The sequence below is a fragment of the Melozone crissalis genome, unplaced genomic scaffold, assembly GCF_028551555.1.
Source record: "Melozone crissalis strain CALT ecotype California unplaced genomic scaffold, PUWL_Pcris_2 ptg000107l_1, whole genome shotgun sequence".
Classification (NCBI taxonomy): domain Eukaryota; kingdom Metazoa; phylum Chordata; class Aves; order Passeriformes; family Passerellidae; genus Melozone; species Melozone crissalis.
Genome location: NW_026535884.1, coordinates 1,836,803 through 1,850,254, shown reverse-complemented (window position 1 = coordinate 1,850,254; position 13,452 = coordinate 1,836,803). Strand labels below are relative to the sequence as shown.

The window sequence follows — 13,452 nt, the reverse complement described above, 5'->3', positions numbered from 1 at the left end:
ATTCAAAAAGATAAAGAGAAGGAAAAAAAAGACACTTGAGAACTCACCTTCTTTAGAATCCCTCATATCTGCAGAAGTAGAATCCAAATCAGTCTTTTTCTGTTTTGTATCTGCTGCCTTCTTTCCCTTGTTTTTACCTTCCTGAGTCTTCTTCTTTCCTAGTGGGAAAAAAGCATTTATTATTCTTGCTTAACAATTTTTATTTGTCACGTATCAGTGGCAGATTTAAACCCTCAGCTTTGGAGTACAACAAACTCCTGCAGAGACCCTGTAGGAGAACAGACAGCATTCAGGTAAAAAACTTCACACACTGAAATACTTTTCTCACTTTCAAATCAAGAACAAACCACCTGTCCAGGATTCAGCAGCTCACATAATGCAGGTACCCAATCCCTTAATGTGGCCACTAAATTCCTGTATCTCACAGAAGTGTATGGAAAATAGAAAATCTCTTCATACACTATTAATCCTAATGTTAATTGGAAAATCTTACAAAATAGAAACCCACAGAGGTTTATTTTCATTGTATAAACATTCTGATTGATGAGAAGAGTTATGATAGAAACAATGAAGTAATAACTTCATGAGAAGATTGAAAGCAGCTTGACAAACAGGGCAAAGGCAGTACAACCAAATGAGATGGAACTGGGTAACATAAAACACTGAAGGTATTTGGATGGGTCCTGATACAAACACCACTTTCAAGTTATCACTTTTTGTTAAGAAAATGAGGAAGGATGTATTAGTTGAAGAGGATGATGAACACAAAAGGGCATTATATGCCAAGAGCTGACCAGTGCTGTAAGATGTAAGCTGAAAACTTCATTTTCCACTCCACTACAAAGTACAGCTGATTTTTGCCACTAATGTTATAGATTCAGGCCTGTAACATACAGAAATTATGATGTGGGGTGTGTCATAAATGAAATTTTATGGATTTTCATTCACTTCATTGCAGACTGTACTCTCCACACAGAATACAGAAACCACTGAAACTCTACAGTTCTATACACAACTTTTGGGAAGAACTGTCCAGAAGCAGCAACTCAAACTCCTCCTGTGCCCCCTCTAACACACAAATTCTACTTTATAACATACTGCCCATTCCCTCTGATCAGAAATGTCCATCACAGCCCTAAATCCATTTCCTAGCTGGAAGCACATTCTTCTACGTCACAATCCTGTCAAGCTCCTCCTTTTTACCCCTTGAAAATATTTTTCACATCCTGAGCCAAGAAACTGAAATGCCTTAAAAAAAAAAAAAAAATCCTCTGTTGCAGGAAGTTCCAAGTACACACACCCCCCAAGAGAACAGCTCAGAGAGCCTCAGCTTTAAAAGGAAACACTTGTTTTGATTTCAACAAACTAAATCATTATCTATATTCCCTCTCCAGGAGCTCTGATTTCATAGGCCATCCCCAAATTCCAATGTGTTTCAGTTTTATGTACATAATAAACATTTTTTAATTTCTTATCTAATTTAACAGATTTTAGTCCTATAACCTGACAAGAGTCACTCAGACTGAATTTTTGTCACCTTTGGACAAGATACACACATTCTCCTACCAATTTTCTCTGAATATCCTCAATTATTGTTATGATGCCCAAGTCTAATCTGCCATAAAGGACATTCCTGGATTGTTTGAACAACACAACACTGAATTTTGCTTTTATACCAAAACCTGTGACTGTCAGAAGATTTAGCACATACCTGGGTGCTCACATAGGCATGAGGAAGTTAAAGCACATCTTTCCTTACATGACAAGCTACTAAAAGTCCAATTTAAACACCATTTTTTTATTATCAGCACCTTTAATGCTCATAATTACAACCAACACTACCAAGATCTGAGCATGAAGGACATCAAAGAAGTTTCCAGAAGTATCTCCCAAGTCACTTGAAATTCTCTGGGAATGGTCAGTACCACAATCCAACACCTCCCCTTCTGGGAAAAAGTGGAAATGTAAGATTCCAACACATTCCTAGGAATCAAACATGCATCACAATACACCTTATGAGTGACATAAGAAATCATACATCATTCCTACAACCTTAAGAACTCTCAAATTTTTTGCAGACCACGTATCATCTGAAGACCACTATCAGTATTTTGACCTAAAACCAACAAAATTCTTGACTGGAAACAAGAATTAAAAGGTTGGTGCACAGGCCCCTCTCACATGCCAAACCTGGCTCAGAGACACAATGCAGTGTCCAATTTATTGCAGATAAAATCTGCAATAAATTTTTTTTTTCCCCCACAATGCAGTGTCCAATTTATTGCAGATGAAATCACAGGGCAAATTCTGTATCTAACTCTACAGTAGCCCTGAATTTCAGAAAAACAACAGGTTACTGTCAAAGTCTCCAAATTAATTCTTTTTTCTAACAATATTAGAAATATACTGTGCTCTTTCAAGGGTGAGGAAAAGTATGAAAAGGCACCAACACAAATCCCAAGTGTTAAAGCATGCAGATATGTTTCAGTGTCATCCAGTTCGAGAATGTAAAATTTATAGTACCTCAAATCCAATGATAATCTGAGAAATCACTACAATAGCAGGATTTTCACACAAAATCGAGGCATTGTGTCACATACCTTATGCTACTGATGGAAAGCAGAGCATTTGCAAATTCTGCCAGTCCTAAAAAGAGATGCAACTCTCTCATGATGTAACCTGCTCCATGATACAGCTGGAGATGTTTCAAGTTCTTGGCCTTGGAGCACTGATGCATTTGAAGAGAGGATTCACCCAGCTCCCAACTTGCCCTTTCTCTGAACAGTGAACAAACTCCTTGTGCACACACAACATTTCAGATGTGCCAGATCAATTTCTGACACAAATCAATGAGAAACACCAAATATTGTAGATGGCTTTAGCTTGTTCATCTTCTAGGCTGCAGCTTTCTTTAAAAAGGTTCAAAGAATTCACTGCACTGAAACATGACAGTGACTGTCCCAGATGCACAATTCCATGGTCCTGACCATTCAACAGCACGAGCCCAGCAAGAGAATTTAAGAACAGAGTAACAGGTGATACTTCACTGCTTGCTCTCCCAGCTTTCTTGGAGTTCAGAACCTTTTGTAAATGTCTGTTGATAGACTTTCTCTCATGAGTTCTCAAAGTGCTTTTAAAATCCATATAAACTTCAATTTTCTTCCTGCAGATTTCCAATAAAAACACAACCTACAACTGATATAAATGGTATCAATGAGTAGTCCAAGGCTGTCCCTTGGTTTTCCTGTTGTTTCAGAGGTCAGGAGTGAACTGAAGGCTGCAGGAGGGGAAATGCTCTGAACACAGAACCTGGTGGAAGCCTGAGTATAAGTACACACGTGCACTTACCATCAGGTTCCTGAAGGGTCCTACATGGCTGCTACGGCCAGCTGGATCCTCCACTTGGTCTAAACAAGAAAGATACAGGAATGAAACACAGGGAAAGTGAAATGGAAACAATGACAAAAGAATAAATGAAGGGCAGAACTTAATGTGTGGGTATGTGCTTTAGAAGAATTGTAAAAGAAAGGTGCAAAGGAAAATGAATGAAATAAACAGATGGAAAGGAGGAACTTGTCTGCAGTGATGAAGATCAAAAGAGGAATTCACCAATCTGTAATTTGTCTTGCAACTTTCAATAGGGCTCCTTTTTCTCTCCTCTCCAATTCTGCTGAAGATAGCTCAGCCTTCACACCTTTACAATCCCTTTGTAACAGTGCACAGGCCCAGCAGAACTCAGGCTGCTGCCATGGCCAGGGCATCAGCACTGCCACTAACTCTGGAGCAGCTCAGATAACAACAGAGTGACAGTGTAAGAGAGGAGGAATCTTTATTTGCCCAAACTTCATCTTATTGATAAAGCCAAGACACCTTTGAAGAACCTACAGTTAGCTGGGCTCAGACTTTTGTTGTTAACCAAACTACTAATGGGATTATTAAACCACAGAGTTATTTCTGGTGGGATGGAATAAGCCTACTCAGAAGCTGGGAGGGAAGACATTAACACAGTCTTTCCATACACACTTGGAGCTGAACTCTATAATTAAATATTGCTCAACTGTACAAGATGCCATTGTCTTTAATAACCTTTAACTGCAGCACCAAACCTGTTCACAGTTAAGATCATTAAGGAAGAAGGACATTCCCACCTAAGCTCAAACACTGCTTCACTCTCTTACAGAAATACAGAATGTGGACACTTGTCTCCCCAAAACTCTTGGGTCAATAAGGGAAAAGAATCATTGGTATGAACTGAAATTACTGTTCCTTCTTTGAGCCAACAACTCTAACTGCAGCCCAGTAACAAACCCAGACCTTACCCATGAGTGCTAAAAAAGTACCACAGAAACCTGCCCAAATCTCAAACCTGCCACAGAAACCTGCCCAAATCTCAAATGTACCAGAGAAACCTGCCCAAATCTCAAACTCACCACAGAAACCTGCCCAAATCTCCAACCTACCACAGAAACCTGCCCAAATCTCAAATGTACCAGAGAAACCTGCCCAAATCTCAAACCTGCCAAAGACATCTGCCCAAATCTCCAACCTGCCCAAATCTCCAACCTGCCACAGAACCTGCCCAAATCCCAAGTCTCCTGGAAAACAGTGGAGAAGCTCCCTCAGACACCCCCTGGAAAGTATTTTTAGAGGACAGACAAGGGCAGCACTTGGCAAGGCTGTGGCTGAAGGGAAAAGACAAAATGACACATTACACTGACAATGTCACAGTTTCATATGTGAATCACAGTGTAATAACAAACTCACTGGTTAACCCCTTGGAACTGGTTGAGATTAAAGTCTGCATCAATCCCATGCAATAGCTGCTACTATTCTATAAAACAACTTCTCATTATTTTCTCCTATTGAAAAAAAAAATCAGTATTTTGGCATTAAAAAGAATAAAGATTAAGTGAATATTCAAGCTAAAACATTCTACTGGAAAATTCAGCAGAAAACAACTGCACTATCATTTCTTTTGATTAATGGATTTTAACATACTTTTAACAATTTGAATTTTAATCTGAGGAACAGCTTGCTGTGCACCAGAATTCATCTGTTCTTATACCCAGAATGCTGGCTGATGTCATGCTTTTCAAAATAAATTCCTTAAGCCTTCAGACATCAGTAAAAATCTGAGTTGTTTGTTCTGCAGACAGGCCAGAACACACGAGTGCCTTTTTCACACACAGAATGCTACATCCAAAAGAACAGCATCACTTGCTTCAAAAAATTAAATCTAAGTTGCACTGGCTGGAGGTGCTCCACAAAATGCAAAAGCTTTTAATTTTTATTTCTCTGTCAGTGTAAGATAGATAAGCTGTACCAGGAGAATTTCCCACTTTGGTTACAGATCATCCCAGGCACATGAAAATCTCCATTTTCAGTACTGAATCTTGCTAAACCAGAAAATTTTAGAGGCAAAGTCAGCACATTTTAATTCCAGCAAGTCTAAGGTGAAATTCCAAACTCAGATCAATTTTTTAAACACCTCATTAACAGAGATGTCAATTAAATGTAAATGGCTCCACACACAATATCATTAAGAGGCCTATTTCAACAATGCTGTCAGGTATGTATGAAAACCTGGAAAAAAAGCAAAATGTAAAAGCTTTTATTACCTTGTTTCCTTCAATCTGTCATCATTGTATTTGGTGGAGTGAACTTCTTGCAACACCATTGTAAAGTTATCAGATACAACTCCTTTGTGTAGGCATAACTTGGATTGTTAAGCAAATGAAACACTAAAATTGTCATGAGCTGTTTCACAGTGTGCAAAAACAATCACAACAGAACTTTAGTCTCCAGCTCCTGAGAACCACAGGAATATTTCAGAGCTGCAGAAATCATGGTTCTGTTCAGTCAATCTGCCCAGATCTAATACATCAAATAAAGCTGGAGAGGAAGAATACACACAGCTATATAGTGCAGAAAAGTCTTGTGAATTATCTACAGATTATGGGCAAATGCAGTGAGCAAAGGTTTCTCTGTATTTTTTTCCAGCAGAACTTGCATCTCCTCTTCCATAAAAAGACACTTTCAAGCTTACCCAGTAGGAGCAGGAGAAAGAGGAAGGCAAACTTCACAGCAATTCTATTAATACCAAACTGCCTGTTGTATAATGCTACCCATTAACAAAGAGCACATTTTAATCACTGCATTTTCCAACCCCAATATAAAAGGGGTGATGAACACCCTGGGAAGGTGTTTCAGGACACCTGAAGAGGTACATGCTCCAAACTGTGCATGAACTATTGGTACCAAGCACTAAATACCCTTTTTGCAGGGAAGAACCAGAGCCATGCACTGACAGAGACTGTTAAAGTGACATTTGCATAACAGATGAACTTGTTGCCATGGAAAGCATAAGAAAATTCTGAGCTGGGCTATTTAAAACACCAATTTCTGCAAATGTTTGGCAAAGTCTCCACTTTAATGATAGCACTGAAGATCATGTTACTGTGGCTCACCACAAACTTCTGGAATTATGGTAGAGAGTACAAGAAAGGTGAGGATGACACCACAGGTGTGCCATGCCAAGAGAAAGAAATGACCCAAAAGTTTGTAAAAAGCAGAAGGGAATGTATTGCCATTGTAGAGAGTTTGTAAGACTAGAAAATTTGACACTGTTCACAAATTTCAGATAAACAGATTTTAAAAAACTGGTGAAAAACTCTGAGTGGGAAGCCTGTGTTAAATGTGTGGGATTACACCAATCCCTACCAGCTGAACTATGAGCTGTCTCTGGTCTTCTTCCTACAAGTTACTTTTTGTAAATTCAATTATGTACCATAACTCTGCACCAGACAAGAGACAAAACCAGTTTATACTGTCTGCCAGAGTATGTCATCCACTCTTGCAGCATCTCATTCCAATCCCCAACGTGTTCTGCCTCCTGACTAACCTGAGTGCACAGCCCAGGAAGTCTTAAATTTACACACTACAAGACTTCTAATGACTTAAGTAGTACAGAATGTCACCCAACAATTACAAGGCATGGCAAACAAAGGTTTAATTCCATGCAATTTTAACTCACACAAGAGCTGTGATGGAACAATTAAGTATAAATAATTAAATGGAGAGCTTTAATCCTAGCAAGATTTGAAAATGTTATTTCTGCCCTTATGCCAATATTTGTAAAACAGTAGAAAGGGGACACAAAAATGGGATCAGAGTTGCTCTAGACTTTCTCAATCTCTCCAACTCCTGGTATTTTCCTGCCTCCCCCCATTTACTATAAATTCCAGCAAGTTGCTCCATGGCAGCCACAGCTCCCACAGCCAGCCCAGGACAGAAAATATGATGAAAATTCTTCTCTGTACTTCTATTCCATCAGCTTTTGTTTTGCTAAGCATAAAGACAAAAGCAGCAGCAAAAGAAATGTCAGCTGGCACACAACTTTCCAGAAATAACTGTTCTCTATATTTAGCCAGTTTTTATTTAAAATTCAGTTAAAAATAGAGCACCCAAATTGTGTATTTAATACAGAGAATGTCTAAATTTAAATCTCTGCTTTAACCAATCAGAGCTTTAACTAAGCCCAGAAAATGTTGCTTCCAGTCACTAGAGTTTGCTCCAAAATGTTTGTGAAATGAAGTTTCTCTCAGATAGTTAGAAATACCATCTATTTTGAGAGCAGCATTTAAAGGTAATGGAAGTCCTCACACAACTCCCTGTACTAGCAAGTTTTTAAAATGAGCACTACTAGATCAGTCTGCCTTAATCTGTAATAAAAACTCCAAATATTTGTCATGGCCCTATTTGGATCATTGAATATTTGAGAGAATCACATCAAAAACATCTGTGGTTTTAGCTAAGTTATCCTCAAAAGTAACTACTTAGGCCTTTACTGCCATTTTATTCTGCTCTTTGACAAACCAGGTATGTTCCAATCCAGCAGCAGTCACACAAATAAGCGACATTAAAAAAAAAGAATAGAAAAAAAGGACTTTTGAGTCCACTGCAGACCCAGAGCTCTTCTCACACAGCTGATCAAGGTGGTGTCACTATCCAGGGCAATTTTCCCTCTGTGCCTCACATGAAAAGCTGTCACTGCAGGGAAAACCAACACTGATGCAAATGTTTGCCTGAGGAGGGTGCTGGCTTTGCCTGGAGAACACAGCTGTGCCATCCCCAGGACAGGGCTGCCTTTGTGTCCCAAGGATTGCTGAAACAGGAGTCCCCACCCTGAGAAACAGGAGCAAAGCCTCTCACAGACAGTGCAACCACCACGCTAAAGCTGCCAGGGATAAAATTAAACCCCTCACAACTGCACAAGGTCATACTCAATGTTTGCATTGACACTCACTCAGATTTGTTCTGTTATTCATTTTATTCAAAATTTTCATGTCGTTTATGGTTACCACTTTTCAGATTTTTTTCTCCAAGTATTCCCAGTAAATCACCCCTCTGTGTTTTACAGTGTATTTCACCCACTCTTTGACATCCACTTCCAAATTTCTTTCCTTTAACCTTATTCTATTTCTTCAGTACAGGTATGCAGCGCATTTCCACCAGTCCCCATTAAAAACATTACAGTATCTTCTCAACTGGGTCTCCAAACTAACGAAGAACATTAATTGTTAATAACCAACTCCTGTCAAAACATATTTGCAGCATGAAAACTCTGCTCCTCTGTATCTGTTAAATTTGGAAATATTCATCTCCTTCCAGCTTCAGAGTGACAAATCCAAGGTCATATGGCAGAATATCACAGCAGGTCCTTTACAGAAGTAGATAAAATAGGATAATACTATGTTGACTATCTAAATTCATCATTTTAATGTACAATATACTCACCAAAATATTTTTATCTGCTGGGAAATGGTGGAAGATTTGCTTCACTTCCTTGGTGAAACAAAGTGCTTCATTCATTTCAGCCACAGCCCACTGATGTTTCTTAGAGAAAGGCCTGTCAGCCCTCTCTGATAACATGAGATACACTGAATTATATTTCCAAAGAAACTGTAATCCTCCAGTTGCCCATTCAGTCCATTTCTCAAAAGGGCTGTGCTACAGCACAACAGCAACAGTTGCTGCTCATGTTAACAAGACCAACAACAGAAGTTCTAAATTTATAATATGCCCCAAACCAGACAAGAGCAAGTTGCCATGTGCTTCATTTGGGACACCAAGCAAGGTCACAGGCTCATGAAGTTATTACAGGGAACAGCAACTTCTTCCATTTTTCAAACAGTGAAAACAAACATCAGAGCACAGATGTACTTGTCTTCTGCTCAGCTAACTGCTACATGTGAGGTGATAATCTAATTTGATCTAAATGGGTTAAAACTAGAAATTTTAGTTTTAAACAGTTTAGTTTCAAAGAACTAAAACAGATTACAGAAATAAAATGTTAGTGTAACATAACTTGGACAAATTTAGTGTAAAACATCAACTAAGACAGACTACAGTAATAAAATGTCACTGTAACATAACTTGGACAAATTTAGTGTAAAACATCCACTAAGAGTACAGAAATGTCACTGTGACATAACTTGGACAATTTAAGGTGCAGGTAAGGAACCAGAAAATAAAACCAGCTCTGGTATCTGAGTGGGGTAACACCCAACAGTTCAGGATTTGAGAGCTCTGAGCTAAGTTTCAGCACAAAGTCCACTTTGCTTTTGCAGTCCTGCCAAGGGTCTGTAGGATCAGGAACACTGCACTTGCTGCTCTTCACCTGCAACTTGAAAGGGAATATTTTGCAGGAAAGTCCATTTTTTTTCCTCAAATCACTGCCTCAACTCACCTACTCCTTGGGAAAAGCCCAAGGAGCCTCTCCAGACCTGGCTGAGGATCCAACCATGGCAAGGGTGGGGTTTGAACACTCTGATCCCATTTCCCAGCTGGAGAGGTCAGCTCTCACCACCCTGAGCTGCTCACACCACAGCTCACAGGCTGCATTTTACTGGCACCAACACAGGGGAGTGTGCATTGGACTCAGCCCTGAATAACGGTGATGCCTGAGAAAATATTCCCAAATTTCCATGAATTAAATCACTTTTACAAACAGCAGTCACAGTGTTTCTGATGGACTGCCAAACAAAAGCAGATCTGTATCTCAGAGACTCCAGTGAGGCACCTGACTCTCAACAAGAGTTACAATAATGTACAGCTGACTACTCATTTCCATGGCATTCTGCAGCAATAAGAATCAAGATGATGGATTTTCAGCTATTGTAATGCTCTCACTAGAATAATTTTATGTCAATCAGCACATTAATAACAGAGCCTCTCTGAAGTTCTGCAGCATTAATCACAGTCAATCAAAAGCTCTCACACAACTCTGATAACAAAGTGTAACAACAGAATTAACTCTTAACAGCTGGGAAGCTCCCAAGTGCTCAGAAAGCTTCATCCAAAATAACTCTCAGGCACTGGTGATCCAAATAAATATTGTGATTTTCCAAGGGGAAAGTGTATAAAAGGCAATGAAATACTCCTAGAAAATGGTCAGACATTGCCTACTTTCTTAGCTACAAATGCCACTGAGTCTTGTTTCAATAACTGGTAATAAACCCAAGCAGAAAGTCAGTCTGCTGGAACATTAAAAGGCAAGTAAACACTTCTAGAAAATGGTCAGACATTGCCTGATTTCTTAGCTACAAATGCCACTGAGTCTTGTTTCAATAAGTGATAATAAACCCAAGCAGAAAATCAGTCTGCTGGAACATTTCCTTGAGGAACTCAACACAGCAAGTGTAGAATTCTTCAGAACAGTCATTCCTGTCAATCTGTGTGAGGCTCTTGGCAGGAATGACAAAATAAATTGACAGATTGAAAAAAATAAATAGACTCTAGTCTTACAAATGGTTTTCCTTTTTGTTCATTTGAAAAATATACAGAACAGTTAATAAACAAAATATAAAATTTCTTTGCTATTTTGCAGGTTTGTAATACAGCAATGTGGGAATCTTCAGAGCTGACAAACACAAGTTACCTTCTGAAGGAGATTTCAATTAAAGAACAGAGCTCTCAGCCACACACTCAAATGGAGCCTGCATGTCTTCCATGAATAAATCAGCTATCAAAACTTTGTGTGCACACTCCTGAAGTTCAATGTGATTGTTCACCACTGCACAGTAAATTATATGGGGGATCTGCAGATAACACCTCAGTATAAGATATTCCCTGTAAATTATGCAAGTAAAATAAATGGGCAATGTAAAATTATGGTAAATTGCAATAAAAAGTTTAGTACAGCTAATTATATAATATTATTCCCATTAATTCTGATCGAATGGTTTTGAGAAGATGATGCACTAAAAAAAATCTAGAGGAAGGCAACAGAAATGATTAAGAGCTACACAAGATTCTTACTACAAGAACTTAAAGCCTTCCCTAAATACAAAGATGGTTCAAGCTGGAGGCAAATAAAATAAGAATACACTGAAAGTCAATAACTGACTTTACCTTGCACCCACCATAATCCCCAGAGCCTCCAAGTGGGAAACAAACCCTGAAGGGGGAGATTGCACAGGAGGGTCAGGAAAGCACAGCAAGAGCAAGAGTGGCTGGTAAAGCCTTGGCTTCATGAGGAACACAAAGCAATTGAAGAAAGGATTATTGGTGTGAGCAAAACTCACCCAGATTTACTGAGATGTAAGGCAGGCAGTAGCTCATTGAATTTGTTATCTTATATTATATAATATTATATAATATATATTCTTATATAATATATAGATATTCTTATAAAAGATATAGACATATATCTATATATATAGAATATATATAATAAGAATATATCTAATATATAGATATAAATAAGATATATATCTATATATTATAGAAGAATATATATAAATTCTTATATAATATATAGATATATATCTTATATAATATTATATTCTATAAGCAACAGGTCAACTCTAAATCACTAAATATTGAAGGAACAGAAAACATCAGTTCTTGTTTGTCTCTGGAAAACAGAGCCTATTCTGCTCTGCAGGAATTCATCCCCCTCCTATTTCGGAACAAATCCTCCAAATCTATCTCAAAGCTCTTCCCTAAAAAAGCAATCACTAAATTTTCTCTACATCTTCTACACAGAAGTGTTTAAACAATTCTATGAGTCAGAAGAAAATGGTCTAAGAAAGTCTAGGAGAATCCCAACACAAATATTTCTACAGGCAAACCAGTATTTCAACTTATTTTCAGGAAAATCAAAACAGCATTTACTAAGAAAGGAGGAGAATAATTTCCAAATGCAGTGGATTATTTTTAAAAAATAGCAGTGAAATATCAAACAGCTTTTCTTCCAGGTCATTCCTTGCTTCAAAGCTAATCCTGATCAAGTGAAAGAAAAAATTGATTAATAATAGAAAGTTGCCTGGTGCCTTATTTCACTTCCCACTGTGGATTATGTAACTGAAGACAGCATTAGCAAATTTGCTGGGAAATGCCACAACTGTGCTCTAGATTTATTTGACTTTTTTAACTTGAGAAAAGCAGTCTAAGGAAGTATGACTAAAAATGCAAAAATATGAAAAAAATCCAGAACACTTTAGAATCTGAGTTACCAACCAACCCAAGAATTTTTTATTCTGTTAGGTAACTCCATACACCTGCTTTAAGCAGAAGTTAGCAGCTAGAAATACAGCTTGTAACAACCACGAAGGCCAGATTGTTATTTTTATTTTAAGTCAAACACAAAAACCCCACAGAGATAAAGTAACAATGTGTGCAAGGTGCTTGTAGTACTTCCAAAAGTTTATACTTAAAAACACAGAGTTTAAGGGGCCAACACAGCAATTCAGAGCTGAATTTTTGATTTTCTTAAATACAGGTAATTTATTTTTAAATTCCTGAAATGAAGGCTTATTTTCTGCCATTCTTAAACCCACAGGCAGGAGCAAGGCTGGAATGAGTGACACCAATTTCACTGTTGTAAAAGGCCAGAGCAGCTGTCCTGGAACTGGGGGCACTGCTGGAGAGCTGAAGATGGGAATTTAAAGCAATAAAAGTCTCCCTGTCAAAGGCTCCCATTTATGGGGATTAAAAGAAAACCTGCACTGCTTAGAATACCTCAAATGTACAAGTTATCTCCAGACAGATGCTTCTGTGAGAGATATGGTCCCTTGGCATCCCAAATGGTGCTTCTGGAGTTGTAAAAACCTTACTGCAAATCAAAGTAAATTCCATTGTAGCACTTCGTTCGAGATGATCTTGATGACTTCCTCCTTCCTCCATTGTCTTTTCCCAGTCATTGGTTAGGAAATTTTGGAGCCTTGAGCTCCTATCTGAGTTTTTCATTACATTTATTGGAAGTAGAGCTTAGATAACAATATCATTTCATGATACCCTGGCTACAAATGTAGCACTCACACATCCCTCTGTAAGCTACATTCCAACTCACACACAATCATTTTCCTCACAAGCTCTTTTCTGTTCAGAAACAAACTTTTAGACTTAGTCCAAGTACAAACCTCATAAATGTGGGTAACTTCAAGAGCA

At 38.2% G+C, this 13,452-nt stretch overlaps 1 protein-coding gene across 1 annotated transcript in view; it reads right to left on the bottom strand.

Annotated features, from left to right (window-relative positions):
- PRDM2 (PR/SET domain 2) overlaps positions 1-13,452 on the bottom strand; it is a 61,773-nt gene that overhangs the window by 17,523 nt on the left and 30,798 nt on the right. The window contains exon 7 of the mRNA XM_054291879.1: positions 48-158. Coding sequence (XP_054147854.1) covers positions 48-158 — 111 coding nt within the window. The remainder of the gene's footprint in view (positions 1-47; positions 159-13,452) is intronic.